At 40.3% G+C, this 19,625-nt stretch overlaps 1 protein-coding gene across 1 annotated transcript in view; it reads left to right on the top strand.

Annotated features, from left to right (window-relative positions):
- The window catches only part of ARL3 (ADP ribosylation factor like GTPase 3), a 32,617-nt gene that overhangs the window by 1,611 nt on the left and 11,381 nt on the right, over window positions 1-19,625 (top strand). Inside the window, exons 2-4 of the mRNA XM_060126463.1 lie at window positions 5,154-5,297; window positions 9,519-9,635; window positions 19,479-19,529. Of these exons, the coding sequence (XP_059982446.1) occupies window positions 5,154-5,297; window positions 9,519-9,635; window positions 19,479-19,529 (312 nt within the window). The remainder of the gene's footprint in view (window positions 1-5,153; window positions 5,298-9,518; window positions 9,636-19,478; window positions 19,530-19,625) is intronic.

Genomic DNA, 19,625 nt, shown 5'->3' with positions numbered 1-19,625 from the left:
GGCATGCTAAACCAAGAGAGAAAGAGATTGCATCATAAATGAGAAACAGTTGGCTAACTTTTCCCAGTTTGTTTATCAATGTAGTGGACTGTGTAATTTTTATGATTGTTTAATTTATAATTACAAGTCACAATAAATTAACCACTGTCCTGTTTCCAGGTGCAGATTGACACTGTATACAACAAATTGACAGTGTATACAACACTGTTGTATACGACTGTTGTATTCAGTGATCAAGAGAGATTTTCTTTTTTATTTTTTTTCCTACCATGAACAATAAGAAATTAGGACAAATTATTTAGGATTCTTTATCTGATTTCCAAAATGCATTTTTTTTTCCGTCTCCAAAAGTGTGAGCTATTCTTAGAACTGTAAGTGGAACATGGAATTTAAACGGTCAGTGGTGTGATTAAGTGTGTCACATCTGGTATCCCATGAGCCCCCATGGTAACTGTGCTAGTAAAGAGTGAGTCCCAGGTTTATTTATTTTTTTAGTCCTTTAGCTATGACTAATACATATTTATTCTTTTTTTAATTTGGAGAACTGCAACAAAAACCCATTATTGGTTTCTCTGAACCCCAGAGGTTCAGTTGTCTTACCCCTGCCTTAGGATACCAAGTCCTTGGTGAAATACTAAGATGACAGTAATTTTTGTGCATAACTAATCACTGTTATTTAATAGATGAGTCCTCCATTTAGGAATTATTTATGGAGCAATTTCTGTATATATGAACCTAGTGGTAGTTATCTAGCATGTTTAACATTTGAAGATTGTTTCCAAGATTATGTTTTCCAGTCAAAAATTGTCAGTGAAAAATATAAACACAACTACTGTTTTGAGTGCCCCTATGTGCATGCTTTACATACATCATCTCACTTAATCTTCATAGCATTTTTCTTGAGATATAAATACTGTTCCCATTTTCTAGATGGAACTGTGCCGGAGGTTACACATAGGGAAGCTGAATAAAAGTCTATGAAACTCTAAAGCCCATAATGTTCTTTTCATTAGGACTCTGATGAAGTGTGAACCCACTCTTCCTGAGGAGGTGCCCGTATTTTGTTCCTCAGGAAACATTGTATCTATTTAGTAGAGATATAAGGAGAAAGAAGACAAAATTTGGGTGAGGTTCTCCCTCTCAAAGCTATACGAGGGGCTTCCCTGGTGGCGCAGTGGTTGAGAGTCCGCCTGCCGATGCAGGGGACACGGGTTCGTGCCCGAGTCGGGGAAGATCCCTATATGCCGCGGAGCAGCTGGGCCCGTGAGCCATGGCCGCTGAGCCTGCGCGTCCGGAGCCTGTGCTCCGCAACGGGAGAGGCCACAACAGTGAGAGGCCCGCGCACCACAAAAAAAAAAAAAAAAAAAAAAAAGCTATACGAATATGCAGGTAAAAAAAAAAGAAGAAGAAAGAATTAACCTGAAATACTGTATTTTTCTCCTGCTGATTCTAAGGAGAGACAACTCAAGTTTTCTAAATCATAAGAAAAACCAAGCTATAAATATGATATTCTGAGCCAGAGATAAAAAAGCAGTTTTTAGCACCCCCTCCTCAGGTCATATGACCAAGATTTAAATCAATCAGCTGCCACTCGTTTTTAAATCACATGACCCAACTTTAAATCAATCAGCTGCTTCCCTGTACCTCACATGACTTGGCTTTGAATAGTAAGAAATGCAGAGGTATAAAAATGATGTTCTGAACAATAAATGGAAAAACAACATCTTAGAAAGTTTTTTCTTTTCGAATGGACCATTCATTGCATACAGAATAAAGGATTCTCTTGTGGATTTCTTGAACTGTAAACATACACACACACACACACACACACACACACACAGAGCTATACGAATTCCTGGAAATTAATAACATCTTACTGGGCAGCACCAGGTTTTTTTGGTGAGGTAAAAGTAAATTGAAGTCAGTTCCATTTAAGCTAGGTGTGGGGAGTGCATGTACCTGACAGCTGGTTTACTAATTTTAATACTTAATTTTCTTTTTTTTTTTTGCGGTACGCGGGCGTCTCACTGTTGTGGCCTCTCCCGCTGCGGAGCACAGGCTCCGGACGCGCAGGCTCAGTGGCCATGGCTCACGGGCCCAGCCGCTCCGCGGCATGTGGGATCTTCCCGGACCGGGGCACGAACCCGTGTCCCCTGCATCGGCAGGCGGACTCTCAACCACGGCGCCACCAGGGAAGCCCTTTAATACTTAAATTTTAGCTGCTCCTCCCAGTCACATATATTTTCCATATACCAACATATTCCTCTCTCCCTCTCCAACACCCTAGTTTCTTTGAATGACCTAGTTTGTATCATTTTAGGTCAGTGCACCATGTTTCTGCCGGTAGTTGAGTTTAAGCTGATTTTGAGGCAGATAAAATGTCCATAGTCAACAGCATGTCTAGTCATGATTTGCCTATAGAAAAGTTTGTTTAGTTTTGTGGCTGAGTCAGACCACTTCTGTCCACCAGGATGCAGATAACTTGTGTGCATGCATGCTGATAACGCACGATGCACAATTAACTAAAGTTCTTGTTTCTTAAGTTGCCTCTATTTAATGTCATAGGAGTACACATCCTACACAGAGATCATATCTGCTCTGCTCACCATTGTACTTGGAGCATATTATGGGTGTTTAATATAAATGAATGAATGAATGGATGTGTTGACCAAAAATACACTAAAAATTCATTTCCTTGTATTTATACTGCAAAACGCAGCCCCATAATAAAATTAACTTCTAATGGCTGTCTCCCTTCGTTTGACATTAACTATAGACATATATGGATAGAAGCATAGAGTAGACTTATTCTGCTCTTTTGTCCAGCCTGTTAAATCAGCTTACTTTGTACCTTTCAGGCAGAACCCTGATATCTATAAATATCCTCTTCCCTATTTAGCAAACGCTAATAATCCTGTGATCCCCTCTCCTCAGGAGTTGGGTTAATGTGATGCTGTACTGTATTTGCATTTGTCTTGCCTAGACCATGCTGGAGATGCCATTTGTTATTTCTCTGGAAGAAAATATGAGCTGAACTTTCCATTTCTCTGTAATTTCATTTCAAGGTGCAACATGTGAAGTTATTGTTTCCTGATGAGGAAAATTGCTCATTGGAAATGTAGAAGTATTATTTTTTTATACTATTAGGTTTATAAAGTTTAGTTAGGATGTTTTCTTTCTCATCTGTGTTTTGCTTTTCTCCTTTTAAGACGAATAGAAATTATGTTTTTTAAATCATTCAATTTCAAATATAATGAGTGTGTAGAAGCTCTCAGCCTGCAGAAAGCAGTATTTATATATACTGATTTTTTTTGAAAGAGACACATGAGGAAAAACCTAAAACATTTATTTTGAACCTTGAAAATATTTTATAGAAAACAGATTCTTTCACAATGTCTATACTAGTAAATGATGCATGAGAAGAACTTTCTTAACCTGTACCATTGTTTAATGTACAAATGTGATAAATTCCAGTTGTTTTAGCATTTTATTGGAAAGGATAATGAGGACATCTAATCAGGAACCCAGGAGGAGTAGTACAATGTGTTTTGCCTGTTCTTAGCCTTTTTATATCACCAGTCCCCTAAGGAGCTCAGAATTCTAATTTTAACTGTTCTGAAAGGTGGTATTATAAATGAGTGATTGCAATGTAGCTAATAGAAGCCAGGGAGATTGCTCATAAACAGAGTTTTAAAAAGGAATGGTGTCAAATAATTCAAGGCTGGAGAAGATAAAAAACAAAATAAAAAATATGCCATAAAAAAAAAAGACTTGCTTAATCTTTTTTTGTTTGTTTGTTTCAAATCTATTCATTCTCTCTTCTCCAAATCTTTTGGAATGGAATTTGTCTGTCTTAAACTAAACGTTACATTTTATTGCTGACAGAAATTGAGGCATAGAGAGGTTAAAGTGGTCAGTGTGAATACAGTACTAAAAGGGGTAAACAAAGGGCCTCTGAAGCAGAAGGGAATTCTTATAATTATGCATATTTGCACATCATTGTCTCAACTCTTGAAAATTATTTCACAGAATTATCATTTGATCTTAGTGAACAGACTGGTTTGAGTTATTTCCTGGTGCGATGCGGATAAAAAAACATAACCATTTTATATAATTCTAAGACTCAGTTTGAAGGAATTTCCACTTGGGCTGGGAGATTAGATTATATGCCCTTTAAACTCTGGGATTCTTTGATTCTTGATGTAACCATGCCTCATTGGAAAATGATTGTCAGCCGCAAGACAGAACAAATAACTATCTTGTAAGATTTTTCTTATGTTCTTAGCTAAAAAGCAGCATGGCTTATTTCCATCCATTAAAAGAATAATAACAACAAGAAACGGAAATATTAGATTACTAGTCAAAAATACCCTGGTTAAACTTTAATTTTTTTTGCTTCCAGAATGACCTTTCAATTCCCTAATTTCTCTGTTGTATTAGATTCTTCATCTGAAAAACATAGATAATCTATACCGTGCAGCTATACTGTAAGGGTCATGTGAAAGTTAGAAGATGATAGAGTATTTTGAATGATGGAGTCTTAAACAAGAACTAAAATAAAGTCTTAAAAAGAGAGCCCAAGTACAATTTTCTACAACCTTTTGAATAGTACCTTAGTACCTTAAAATCTTACATTAACTCGGGTGGGTAATTCTGTTTATTTCAACAGCTATCATATAGTGTCCAATAAGCGCCAGGCATTGTGGGAGATGGAAGCTATCTATAGTCCTTACGCACAAGAAACTTCACTCTAGTATAAAGGAGAAAAATACAAAAATCAGTTCCCTACAGTCAGATATGATGGGTGCTCTGGTAGGGTGCTCTGGTATATATATATATATATATATATATAAAGGGCTTCAGGAATGGGAGTTGGTTAGTAGTACATACTTCCAGGAGATTTGGGGTGACTGTTAAGCTGGATTAATAGAAGGAGCAGGAATAAGCCAGGCTATTTATTAAGTTGCTGAATTTACTAAAGTATTTCTGCCAAAACTTATAAGCAAATGGAATAAATGACATTAAAGTGGAAAATAGTACTATAAGCTCTCCACAACCAAGAACTTTTTTCAAGGAGGAGAAGGCATTCTGATACCCAGTAATATCAAAGTCAGTGCCTCCAAAGTAATCTCTGTTCTTCATGGTTGTTCAAGGGCTTACTCTCAATTTTGCGCAAATTGAAAAGTGCACCAGACCAGGAGGTGAGAATCCTTCTCCTGGGCTTGGATAATGCTGGTAAGACCACTCTTCTGAAGCAGCTGGCATCTGAAGACATCAGCCACATCACACCTACACAGGTGAGCACTGCCTTGCCCCCGATGCTTGTGTGACACGTGGAAGATGGTAATAGCAATATGAAAGACAAAATGGGAGATAGAGTTTTGTCCATTTGTAAGTTTTGTTACTGAGAAAAGTCTATACAATTTTAAAATAATCTCAGATTTCAAAATATATCAAGAGATTCCATTTATGTGAGATACTTAGAGTTGTCAAATTCATAGAGACAGGAGAGAGAACAGTGGTTACCCAGGGGCTGGATGGATGGCGGTGATGGTTGCACAAGAGTGAATGTACTTAATGCCACTGAGCTGCACACTTAAAAATGGTTAAAAAGGTAAATTTTATGTTACGTATATTTTACAATAATTTTTAAAAAGAAATAATATAAATTTATATGTCTATACATAGCAAGATACAATCACTTCCCTCTGATCTAAGCAATTCCTTTTTAGAAATAGCTTTATCTTCTCTGATTTTGAAATTAATACATGTAGAAAAATACAGAGAGAGCATAAAGGAAAAAAAAAACAGTACTGTGAGAAAAACCACTTTTAGTGTGTATTTTTCAGACTTAATAAATACAAATATATGTCTTTTTTTTTTGGCCACACCATGTGGCTTGCAGGATCTCAGTTCCCTGACCAGGGATTGAACTGGGGCCATAGCAGTGGAAGTCCAGAATCCTAACCACTAGGCCACCAGGGGACTCCCTCAACTTTTTAGATTTTTTTGGGTGGGGTCTGACGGGGGTTGGGGACCCTCACCACACGGCATGCATGCGGGATCTCAGTTCCCCAACCAGGGATGGAACCTGTGCCCCCTGCAGTGGAAGTGTGGAGTCCTAACCACTGGACTGCCGGGGAAGTCCCTCAATTTTTTAAATAAAAAAACAATTACCTGTATTTTCTTTTCTTTTTTTTTTTTTTTTTTTGCTGTACGCGGGCCTCTCACTGTTGTAGCCTCTCCCGTTGCGGAGCACAGGCTCCGGACGCGCAGGCTCAGCGGCCATGGCTCACAGGCCCAGCTGCTCCGCGGCATGTGGGATCTTCCCCGACTCGGGCACGAACCCGTGTCCCCTGCATCGGCAAGCAGACTCTCAACCACTGCGCCACCAGGGAAGCCTAATTATCTGTACCTGTATTTTTATTTATTTTTTTAAAAATTTATTTATTTTTGGCTGCGTTGGGTCTTTGTTGCTGCGCGCAGGCTTTCTCTAGTTGCAGCGAGTGGGGGCTACTCTTCGTTGAGGTGCACAGGCTTCTCATTGCCGTGGCTTCTCTAGTTGTGGAGCACGGGCTCTAGGCGCGTAGGCTTCTGTAGTTGTGGCACACAGGTTCAGTAGTTGTGGCTTTGGACTCTAGAGCGCAGGCTCAGTAGTTGTGGCGCACAGGCTTAGTTGCTCCGCGGCATGTGGGATCTTCCTGGACCAGGGCTTCAACCCATGTCCCCTGCATTGGCAGGCGGATTCTTAACCACTGCACCACCAGGGAAGCCCTACCTGTATTTTTAAATCCAGCCTCATCAACCCTCCTCTTTCGTAGGGCTAAGCAAGCAAAGCACAAGGATGGTGGTGCTCCCAGCATGGATGTTGGAGACAAGTCCTGCCTGGAAGAACTCTAGTGGGTTTCTTTAGGCCTCCTTCCCTGCAGGAAATCCTGAGAGAGCTTGACCTTTGGCCAGGCCTTTGGGTTTCCTAACTAGGGGCAGCCCCGTTGGTCTTACTTTTTAAGTGTTTGAGTATTAGAGGTTTTAGCAAAACCAGAGTTATTTACCATTTTCTGTCACTGTCCTGTGCTAAGAACTTGGTGTCGGGTTTGAATGGCTGTGCTGGTGTGTGTACTTCACGGCCAGCGAGTCTTACTGATTTGCAGCTCTTTGCAGAAAAGTCATTTCAACTGCTACCAAATGAGCAATTTTACAGCTTCTGAACAAATATGGCCTGAGGAGGAGCAAATTACAGTAGTCTAGCCTAGAAGGGCTGAAAACACATATTAGTGTGTCAGGATTTTTGCCAGAAAAAGAAGGGCTAGGGGTTTTTTTTCGTATTAGTGAGAGGCTGTCTCTCTCAAGAGCACCACTGAAATGAGGACGTCCACACTGTGAGCAGGGAAATGAAATCCTAGTTATGGACCCAAAGCTCCAATTCTAACTTTCAGGCTCTGTTTGTTATGTTATAGGTGACTCTGTTATTATGTCAAGGTTTCGTATTTAGTCTTTAAAAACACACTTTTATTGTGTTTTTGTTTTATATTAGAAAAAGTGATAGATGCTCATTGTAGTAAACTTAGAACATATAAATAAGTAAAATTGAGAAACTAGAAATCACCTATAATGCCCAGTCAGACATAACCACTGTTAACATTTGAGAATGTATCCTTTCAAGTTTTTTTCTTTGCCCATATATGGTGGGTATATTTAAAATAGAAAGTAAAAATGGCTCATACAGAGTATACTGTTTTGTATCATCTTTTCCACTTAATAACGTATCTTGAACATATTTCTACGTTGTTCTGTATGTAAATACTTATACAGTACACATCTCTAAATGTTTGCACCCATTCATTATTATTTCCGTAGAATAATTTCTTAGTAGATTTGTTGGGTCTGGTGACTTACAGACTTTTAAGGCAGCTGACACATATGGTCAAATTCTAGGATTTACACTTATTTATTCCCTCATCCCAGAAAGGATTTGTTGTTGCTGGGTCTGACATTTACTACTGTAGTTAAGTGTAGAATTTTTAAACGCATAAAAGGGGTTTTGTGAATGAGTCAGAATGAAGTGCGCTTTTACAATAAGCTTAAACCACTTCCCTTAGGAGTTCTAAAACTTCTAATTTATTCAGTCATTGGCATTTTAGAGGAGCAGTAGTAAGCATCATCCCCTGTTGTCCTCTAGTGACTGTCCTCAGTGGAAATTGGGTGGCAGTGTTCCCGTACTGTTGCCCTGTGCCTTCTCCTTCTGCGTGAGGCAGTAGTGCTGGGGAGCTGCCAGAAGAAGCAAATGTTCATGGAGGCATCCCCAGACCCACTTAACTCCAGCGATTCTGGATGAAATGTCACTTCTGTGGGAGCAGGCTGTTGATGGGATTTTTCAAATCCTTATTTCATTATGTCATTCTTTCAAGAAGATTTTTTTTAAATCTTGCTCATAAAATGCCTTCTCTTCGAACCCCAAAGTTCTTGTTAATTTGTTTCTCTGCACATGAACTCCCAGCTCACCCTTCTTCCTGCCCCTGATTGGCTTACCTTCCCCAAAGTTCCACCTTGAGTCACTGTCCTGAAAATGAACACTTTGTTTTCAAGTTCATCAGAGATACCTGTTAAAGAACAGTTTCAAATGCCCACTTGTTTGTTTTCATCACCACCTGTATGAGGGGTGCTACTCCAGTTTCAAACCAGCCTCCCGCTTCGTGTCCTGAGTTCAGGTCCTTCCTTTTCTTGATCAATGCATATGAGGCAATTTCTTTCATTTTGAGCTGCTCTTAAAGAATCCAGTCTTCCAGATTGTAGCTCTTGCCTCTTTTTTTTTTGCCTGCATTGGGTCTTCGTTGCTGCACGAGGGCCTTCTCTAGTTGCGGCGAGCGGGGCCTACTCTTTGTTGTGGTGCGTGGGCTTCTCATTGCAGTGGCTTCCCTTGTTGCGGAGCACAGGCTCAAGGCACGTGGGCTTCAGTAGTTGTGACTCTGGGCTCTAGAGCACAGGCTCAGTAGTTGTGGCGAATGGGCTTAGTTGCTCTGCGGCATGTGGGATCTTCCCGGACCAGGGCTCGAACCCGTGTCCCCTGCATTGGCAGGCAGATTCTTAACCACTGCGCCACCAGGGAAGCCCCTTGCCTCTTTTTAAACTTAACATTTGTTCTGTTGTGTTGAGTCTGCAGATTCAGCTTTGTTTTCTTGTTAGTTACATGTAATGTCCTGTTAAATTTCACCATGCTGAGGACTCATGGGATGGGTGGGGGTCTGTGTTGATTACCAGAGCTGTTCTCATAACAAGTCATCCTCAGCAGTTCCATGTATGTGTGCACTCAGCATGACATCATCAACACTGACCCCAACCTGAGTGACAGAAGCACGTGTAAATACATTTTTGTTCCCTATCAGAGCAAACTGTTTTCAGTATCATCTGTGTCACGTCTGGCAGAGTACCTCAGAATTAATAAATAACATAGCTGGTAAATGTAACTTTGTCAGAAATTGATCTCAAAGCCTAGTAAAACTTGATATTTTTTGTTTCAGGGTTTTAACATCAAAAGTGTACAATCACAAGGTTTTAAACTGAATGTATGGGACATTGGTGGACAGAGGAAAATCAGACCATACTGGAGGAATTATTTTGAAAACACTGATATTCTCGTAAGTACTCCTTCTGATGCATCAATTCATAATCTCTTCTCCCCTGTCTTACTAACATTTACACTATAATTGTCTTTCTTGTCAATAATTCCATTGCCGTAACATTGCTCTTCATCACTATGGATTTAGAGCTAGCAGACAGATTGTGGAGCTTTGTGTAATTTATATAAGATGTTTTTCTGTTGCTCAGTAACAATGTTGTGCCCACACCCACCTTGGCAAATAAAGTATTTATTAATTACCATAGTGATTTGAACAGCAGAAGAGAAGTCAGAAGATTGTGCCATTGACTCCATCAACCCAAGGAAATCAACGAATCAGGTATATCCCAAAGAGAGCAATCAAGATAGTGAAGGTCCTGGAAACCATGATGTATGAGGAATGGTTGAAAGACCTGACGATGTCCTTCCTGAAAGAGAAAATGCTTGGAACTGTCTCTAGTTGCTTCAGGACCTATCTTAAGTCTGAGAGATTGGCTTCATTGTGAATAGTTCTAGAGGACCAGGCAAGGAGCAGTTTGGGGAGTATTAGGGTTTAACTCAGAATAAGGAAGAAGTTTCCTATAATCGTAACTGTCCAGAAGTAGAAGAAGCCGCCTTAGGCTTCTGGGATTCCTTCTGCACTGGGATTCCTGGCTCAGGCAGCATTCACGCAGGCAGAGGCTGAGACTTGAGCTCCCAGCTCACTGCCAAGTTCTCTAGGACTACTGTTTTAGGATTCTTGGAGATTTTACTCTCCAGGTGCATGATTTCTCCAATCCCTCAGCCTCTCAGCTCCTTCACCTCCCCTCCAGCGAGCTTGCCATCCGCCCCACCTCAGCCACTCACTCATGGTCGTACCGTAAAACCAGGACCTTTCATGAACTTGGATAGGAAAAAATGTTGCATAATGTCTCCGTTAACCTCTAACTGAAAGTTTGAATTTACTTTAACTATGACCATAGACAGTAAGCTGCAAAAACACGTCGATATCTTCATTGCCAGTAGAACTCACCTTGCATCTCAGACAGCTTCCCTCTCTGCTGCTGCTTCCTAGGTGTCTCTTTCTACCTGCTCATTCCTATCAGCATGCACACATCCTGTAGTTGCTCTTGTTTAAAACAAAGAACTCTTGGCTTCCTGTACATCCTCCTCTAGATACTGTCCCATTCCTCAGCCTCTCTTTACAACTCCTTAAAAGAATTTTCTGTGTTCTCTGTCTTCACTTCCTCTCCCCGCAGGCACTCGGAACCCTCCATTCAGTCTCACCGAGAATCCACAGTGCCGAGTCCCATGTTCAGGTTTCATTACTCATCTCACTTGACCTGTCAGCACATTTAACAGAGTTGGTCGTCGTGCTGTCCTTGAAACATTGTCTTTCCTTGGCTTCCAGAATTCCATTCTATCTTGGTTTTCCTCCTGTCTCACTGGCTACTCCTCCTCAATCTCCATTGCTATTTTTTCTTATCTCCCAACCTCCCAACGTTGGAGTGCCCCAGAGTTCAGGCCTGTGCTTTTCTTCTCTAAGTCGCTGCTTAGATGACCTCATCCAATTTCAAGGCGTTAATCACCACCTACATGCCGGTGAATCCCAAACTGTTATCTCCAACCTGGAATTCAGTTTCATATACAGCCAGCTGCCTATTTGACACCTGAACACCAGTGGCTAGTAAGTCCCCTCAACCTCAACATGTCCAAAACCGAATTCCTATCTTCATCCACCCCTGCCCAAATCTTCTCCAGTCTTCTCAGTTAATGACAGTCCCATTCATCCAGAAGCACTGGACTCATCCTGGGCTCCTTTTCACTCCCCACATCTTCTCCATCAGCCAATCCAGTCAATTCTACTTTCAAAATATTTCTAGAATCTGCCCACTTCTCTCCATCGCCACTGCTACCGTGCACTGATTTTTTTTAATTTATTTATTGTTTTTATTTATTTATTTGGCTGCATTGGGTCTTCATTGCTGCGCATGGGCTTTCTCTAGTTGCAGCGAGCGGGGGCTACACGGGCTTCTCATTGCGGTGGCTTCTCTTGTTGCAGAGCACAGACTCTAGGCGCACGGGCTTCAGTAGTTGTGGCATGCAGGCTCAGTGGTTGTGGTTTGCAGGCTCTAGAGCGCAGGCTCAGCAGTTGTGGCACACGGGCTTAGTTGCTCCACGGCATGTGGGATCTTCCCGGACCAGGGCTTGAACCCGTGTCCCCTGCATTGGCAGGTGGATTCTTAACCACTGCACCACGAGGGAAGCCCCCCATGCATTGATTATTGCAGTATCATTCTAACTAGCCTCCTAACTTCTGCCTTGCCTCCCTCAAGTCTCTCCTCAACGCTATAGCTATATTGATCCTGTTAAAACATAAGCTTCCCAGCTCAGAGTTAAAGCCAAGGTTCTTACAGTGGTCCACGAAGCCCCCTACCTGCTGACTCCTCTTCCACGCCCTTCTCACCTGGTGCCAGCTACACTGGCCTCCTTGCCATTCCTGGAACACAGGCATGCTCCCACCTCCGGGCCTTTGTCATCACTATTTACAATGCTGGAATTCTTTTTTCTTAGATATTCTCATGGTGTAGTCCCTCACCTCAGACATACTTTTATTTATTACCTTTCTCCTCCACTGTAATGTAAGCTACATGAATACAGGAACTTTGCTTTTCTTTTTCTTTTTTTTTTAACTGTTGTATCCCCCGTGCTTACAAAAGTACCAAATAAATGAAATGGATAATTGTTATAGATGGATTCCAACATTAGGTAGAATGTGGAGTTCTATAACTTCTAAATTTCCTTCCAACTCTAAGGTTCTATGATTCTGTATCATTGTGGTCAAGTCCAGAGGCTTATTAATTCTATGAACTGGGTGGAACATCTACTTCACAGAGGGTTGATGAGAAGTAGTGAATTTATTTATCATGATTCTTAAATGGGGAATAATACCAAAATATAAAATTGTACTATCATCAAATCAATAAACACATGTGAGATACCAAGATGGCCGTCACAAGGGTTCATAATGTTTCTGGCCCATGGTGAAGGTAAGTTCCCGTATGTTCCTTGTGCCAGGTTGAAGGTTTAAATGGATGAGAACAAAAAGATGAGACACATCCATCCATCCATTTATCCATCTATTCAACCAGTTATTCTTCCAAAATGTATTATATACCTTCTAGGAGAACAGAAGAGAAATGTTGGGAAAAAAGAAAAATTTTCCCTTTAATACAGAAATTTCTTCTATAATCTCAAATAATGTGTCTGGTTTTGAAATATAATTTTAGAAATTTTCAAATTTATGTAGAGGTCAAAAAAATAGTGTAATGAAACCCTAGTTACCTACCCATCATCTGGCTTCCTTAATTTCAGCTTTAGCAATCTTGTTTCATCTCCCCTACCACTACTTTTTTTTTTTTAAGTATTTTAAAGCAAATCCAAGCCATCATATTGTTTCACTCGCGAATCCTTGAAATGTAGAGATGAGTCTCTAAATTGTATGAAACTACATGTTAGAAAAACTGAACATTAAAAGTCTTTCAAGGGCTTCCCTGGTGGCGCAGTGGTTGAGGGTCCGCCCGCCTATGTAGGGGACACGGGTTCATGCCCCGGTCCGGGAAGATCCCACATGCTGCGGAGCGGCTAGGCCCGTGAGCCATGGCCGCTGAGCCTGCGCGTCCGGAGCCTGTGCACCGCAACGGGAGAGGCCACAGCAGTGAGAGGCCCGTGTACCGCAAAAAAAAAAAAAAAAGTCTTTCAAATCCCAAAAATCAACAAGGAAAGTCCTGGAACTAATAAGTGATTACAGCAAATTTGCAGGCTATAAGGCTAATATACAAAACCTATAGAGTCAAGCCAAATCATTATGCTGTATGTCAATTATATCAGTGCTGTAATACCTTAAACAGTGCTGTATGTCAATTATATCACAATAAAACTGGGGGAAGAAAAGGCTATAGATTCTCCTTTACTTTTTGAGGCAAGAGTTGGGAAAAAGCAGGCAATTGAGAGAAATCACAGTTCTATCTGTTCATCTACTGGATTAGGTACTTTGAAAGAAATGTCCAAATAAGGGCTATATAGGGACTTCCCTGGTGGTCCAGTGGGTAAGACTCCACACTTCCAATGCAGGGGGCCTAGGTTCAATCCCTGGTCGGTGAACTAGATCCCACATGCGTGCTGCAGCTAAGAGTTCGCATGCCACAACTAAGAAGTCCATATGCCGCAACTAAAAAAGATCCCGCATGCCACAATGAAGATCCCGAGTGCCACAACTAAGACCCAGCACAGCCACAATAAATAAATAAATAAATTCCTTTAAAAAGAGCTGTATATAAGGACATTAATGCCTTAAGGCTCCATGAGGAGGTCTCAGAAACTTTCTGGTCTACAGATCAGGGTAATTTTAAAACATAAGCTCTAACATCTTGAGGGTAGACTGCAAGGTAGTTGTAATATGACCCTGGATTCCACACTTCCCATTAGCTGAGAGCACCTAGGAATTATTGGACAATCCAGCAAAACTAAGTTCACAGTAACCCTAGAGGAGCTTTCTCCAGCTATATTATGCTGCCAGTATCAGACAATATTTTGGATTGAGTCAAACCTTTTGTCATTTTCCAATGCTATTTGAGATTAAACAAGTCTTGAGGAGCAGCTGAGTACCCAGGGTTAGATTCTAAGGCCTTGGGGCTTTTAGCCCTATCTGCCCGTTTTGTAGCAGCTTGGAGTGACAGTGGTGGATGGGTTACATTAGTTTGTCTGTACTTAATAGTCTTCCACTGTTGGTTGAAAAGACGTATTACACTAGACTCCACACTGCCTAGAAGAGCAGGGTTGAGGCTTGATGCATTTCGTTGCCTGGTTAATTCTTTTCAGTTCTCTCTAGAGTGCCAAAATACAGTCTTGCTTTAGAGCAGGTGTCGACAAACTGATCCAGCCTGCCTCCTGTTATTGTGTCTCGTGAGCTAAGAATGGTTTTGACATTTTTAAATGGTTGAACAAAAAATCAAAAGAAGAATAAGATTGGGCTTCCCTGGTGGCGCAGTGGTTGAGAGTCTGCCTGCCGATGCAGGAGACATGGGTTCGTGCCCCGATCCGGGAGGATCCCACATGCCTCTGGGCCCGTGAGCCACGGCCGCTGAGCCTGCGCGTCCAGAGCCTGTGCTCAGCAACGGGAGAGGCCACAACAGTGAGAGGTCCGCGTGCCGCAAGGGAAAAAAAAAAAAAAAAAAAAAGAAGAAGAATAAGATTTCATGACACATGAAAATTATATGAAATTCAAATTTCAGTGTCCATAAATAAAGTTCTGTTGGAACACAGCCACGTCCATTTGTTTATGTATTTTTTTATGGTTGCTTTTGCACTACAGCAGCAAAGTTCAATAGCTGTGAAAGAGATTGTATGGGCCACAAAACCTAAAATATTTACTACCTGACCCCTTACAGAAAAAGAGTACCAACCCCCACTTTAAATTATATGTTTCTCTAGAGGTTTGAAAGAATCAGAGCAACTCCTAAAAGTGCAGTTATTCTCAGGGATGATGACACTGAGAACATGACTTCAGCTTTATTAATTTGGGGGAAGTGACTAAGAAATTAATCCTGAGATATAATAGAAGGGAGGGGATAGGATGTCTTCCATTTCTCTTGTGCCAGGAAATAACAGCCTTTTGATAGATAAAAACACATCATTTTTTTCAAGGTATATATTAATATTAATACCAAGCTCCACTTACTTTATCATTATTAGTTTTGTGTCTAAACACAACATAATTTAAGGTAATTTGCCATCATTTCCATATCCAAAGGACATCAAGTGAGATAGAGCTCAAACAACCGTCTCTTATATTATCTCCATAATGTCACTCACACTTGAGCATCGGTACCACTAGAGCACAAATAACTGAAAACAGGTCATCCAGAAAACTTATTTGTCAGTTTCACCCTCCTCTTAAGACTTTTGCTCAAGCTATCAATAAAAAGCCACACTTTTTAGTGTCATCTCTTCTGTCTCCGTCTACCCCTCTGGTGGAGAAATACTTAAGAGCAATAAAATGGCCAAAAGGTGGCAGCAGGAGGGAGGAGGACCAGAAGCAAGAGGAGAAACAAAGAGCCTTCATTCACATGGTGGATAATCAGTCTCCGGATAATCCAAAGTTGGCTGAACTTCCATCCAGAAAAAATCTTTTTCTCTAGGTCTTCCTCCCACAACCAAATAAAAATTTCCAAGCAGTTGCCAATGAAGGTGTGAATTGGCTCTGCTTAAAGCATCATTCTCATTCTGAGTGCCATGGATTATAAGTTTATTTTAGAATAGGTTTATGAAACTTAATTTTTGAAGATCCATAGTGTTTTAAGACCAGTCAAAAGCACTATATTTAACTTTCTTTAATACTTTCTGAGTATTTTTTATTTGATAATCTGTTTTTGGATTCTTTTTTTTGCTCAGTATTATGTAGCAACCTAAATGGGAAAAGAATTTGAAAACGAATAGATACATGTATATGTATAACTGAATCACTTTGCTGTACACCTGAAACTAACACAACATTGTTAATCAGCTATACTCCAATATAAAATAAAAAGTTACACCAAGCGGGGAAGGGGCGGGGGTGGGATGAATTGGGAGATTGGGATTGACATATATACACTATTGATACTATGTATAAAATAGATACCTAATGAGAACCTACTCTGTAGCTCAGGGAACTCAGTGCTCTGTGGTGACCTAAATGGGAAGGAAATCCAAAAAAAGAGGGGATATATGTATACGTATAGCTGATTCACTTTCCTGTACAGTAGAAACTAACACAACATTGTAAAGCAACTGTACTCCAATAAAAATTAATTTAAAAAAATTAAAGTTAAAAAAATGGTTTTTGCATGACTAGATTAACACTTACGTTATTAACAAGAAAAAGAAAGGAAGAAAAAGAGGCTATCCTTATCCTTAGCTATTGACCGCAAGCAAACAGATACTTGCAGGAAGAAACTGGGCAGCGCTGGGGAGGGGGTAACCAGGAGAATCGTGTGCCACCATAGAAAAACAGATCTGTGGGATCACCAGAGACTGGTTTGTGCTTAGGACTTCTTCACTTGGCCCTTTTAATAAATGGGGCAGTTGTTTTGTAGCCTTCCTCCTGGAATTATTTTACAATAATTTTCAAATTCTATAAAAGTTATGTGAGAAAAATACTAAATGATAGGAAGAATTTATGTACAGTTTAGGAAAAGCCCCCTTTTGACTCTTTTAATGAAAATGTTCCTTGTGAAATTTAATGTCAAAGCAATAAGTAGCAAGTCATTTAGCAAGTAATTAAAGTAAAAGTTAAAGCTTTCTTATTGACTTTCAGCCTCTGGATTCTTTGGTATTTCAATCATCATCTTTCTTGTCTACTATTAAAACTATCTTTCCATTCCTAATTATTCTCTCCCAACTGTTTATTTTTCATCATATCAAACACCAATTTCTTAACTGTATCTTTTTCTTTTCTTTTTATTTTTGGCTGCGCCACGCAGCTTATGGGATCCTAGTTCCCCGACCAGGGATTGAACCCGGGACCCGGCAGTGAAAGTGCCGAGTCCTAACCATTGGACTGCCAGGCAATTCCCATTAACTTTATCTTTAATTGTATTCTCAGCCTTGTCTCAGCCTCTTCTACATTTACCTTCTCACTCATACCCTTTGTTCTCAAGCACATTTTTTCCTGCTTTGTAATCTGAGCCCAGAATACCCTCCCAGGGATCACCTGACCCTTCTCCCCTCCCTCACATCATCTCCCAGTCTTGCCTGAGTGAAGATCATCTTAATCCACTATAGACTACCAAATAGTTCTAATCCCGTCCTTTGTATTCAGGTTCACTCTTCCATTGCATTCCTTCTTTCTACATCTGTGTTTATACTATGCCTGCTACTATATAATGTGAGACCCACCAGTGGAAAACTAAGCTACCACCATGTTCTGACTTATCAGACAGTATCGAATTTTGTGTCTCTGTGGTGTGCATTGAGTCAGAGTAATATTAACAATAACAATAATAAGGCCACAAAGAAATACTGAGACCAAACACATCCATTCTTTCTCCTATGATTCTCCATGAAGGAAACACAGGTGAGGTGGTCCCTGGTATCATATTTAGCACTAGTGACTCTAAATTAATTTATTTATTTATTTGTTTGTTTATTTATTTATTTATTTATTTTTGGCCGTGCTGCGTGGCACGCGGTATCTTAGTTCCTGACCAGGGATCGAACCTGTGCCCCCTGCACCCTGTCCCGGGCCGAGGAAGCGCTGAGTCTTAACCACTGGACCTCCAGGGAAGTCCCAGCACTAGTGACTCTAAATGAGAGTGCATTAACTTAAGCAAAGGAATTTTAATTGTTGGGGTTTTTTTCCTTTCAAAAGAGAGCAAGTTTTCAGAGTAGAACAGAATTTTAAGGCACGTAAAGGTGGGAATTCAAGATTGCTTTTCATTGTTGTTTTTCAATGATATGTTCTTTCAAAAGAGTGTTTCCAGTATACCATTAGTTTAGTAACAATTCTAATTTCTTTAAAGAAAGTTTGAAATTTTGATAATTTTTAAGATTAGCAACTGGGAGAACATTTAATACACTGATGATTTTTTTTAATGACTACAAAATGATATCTTTGGTTTTCTTTTTTTTTTTAATTTACTTATTTATTTTTGGCTGCATTGGGTATTCATCGCTCTACATGGGCTTTCTCTGGTTGCAGCGAGCTGGCGCCGCTCTCCGTTGCGGTGCGTGGGCCTCTCATTGCGGTGGCTTCTCTTGTTGCAGAGCACAGGCTCTAGGCTCGCAGGCTTCAGTAGTTGTGGCACGTGGGCTCTAGAGCACAGGCTCAGTAGTTGTGGCGCACGGGCTTAGTTGCTCTGTAGCATGTGGGATCTTCCCAGACCAGGGCTCAAACCCATGTCCCCCGCACTGGCAGGCAGATTCTTAACCACTGTGCCACCAGGGAAGTCCTCAGATTTTCTTTTTAAATTAACATATGAAGAAGAATTAGAAGGGAACTTTCATAGGAAATGAAAATAATTAATGTGCTTGGGTTCTGGAACTATAGGCGATTATTCTTTCTTCTTTGGTCTTATCTAATTTCCCTTATCATTGTTATAGGATGTTATTTATACAATAAATACAATTCAGTGATGGGAAAGAAAGCTTGGGATTTGTAATTTACGGTAAATCTCAAAACTTCTCTTACTCTGGCAAAGCCTATGCCCCTGCTATTTCCAGTACTTGATCTTAACCTTCCAGCACCTGAAGACAGCATACAGTTAATACTGAAAATGGTACTTTCAGAATGATGATGTTCGAGGTCTATCGGATTTGTAAATGCCTCAAAACACTATCCCTTCCTGACAATTTGGGACACAGTATAGCAGAGTACTTAAGAGCAACTAGGGACTTTACTGTCAGGTATGCCTGAGTTTGAATCCCCATTTTGTCATGTACCAAACGTAACTTGGGTAAATTACTTAACTTCTTCGGGCTTATGTTTATTTATGTATAAAATGGGATAAAAATGAAACCTAACTCACGGAGTGATAACGAGGATTAATAGGGTAAATCTAGTAAGAATGTTCAGTGAATGCCTGTTAACTATATCTATTTTTATCCTGCTTGGCTCTCCTGACTTCCTACTTTGGAGTTTTGCTGGAGGTATTTTCTGGGCCTCTCCATTTAATTAATTAATTAGTTTATTTTGCATCTGTAGATAAGAATTACCACCTCAGTTTCAGGATGCTGTGCTAATGTGAAAATCTGCTGATTGGGAATCATCTGCTCCTTCCCTAGAAGTTGCCCTGTCTTTTTCCATATTTGCTTATTTAAGTAGCCTTCTTCTTTTACTTTACAGATATATGTAATTGACAGCGCAGACAGAAAAAGATTTGAAGAGACGGGTCAGGTAAAAAATTGTTCTGTTGAGATACTTCCCAAATAATTGGGTATTCATTAATCTACTTTGTAAATGTATAAGAGTGGGGGAAGTATTTTTGTTTAA

Source organism: Lagenorhynchus albirostris, chromosome 16 (genome assembly GCF_949774975.1).
Source record: "Lagenorhynchus albirostris chromosome 16, mLagAlb1.1, whole genome shotgun sequence".
NCBI classification, from domain to species: Eukaryota; Metazoa; Chordata; class Mammalia; order Artiodactyla; family Delphinidae; genus Lagenorhynchus; species Lagenorhynchus albirostris.
This window is presented reverse-complemented; position numbering and strand designations above follow the sequence as displayed.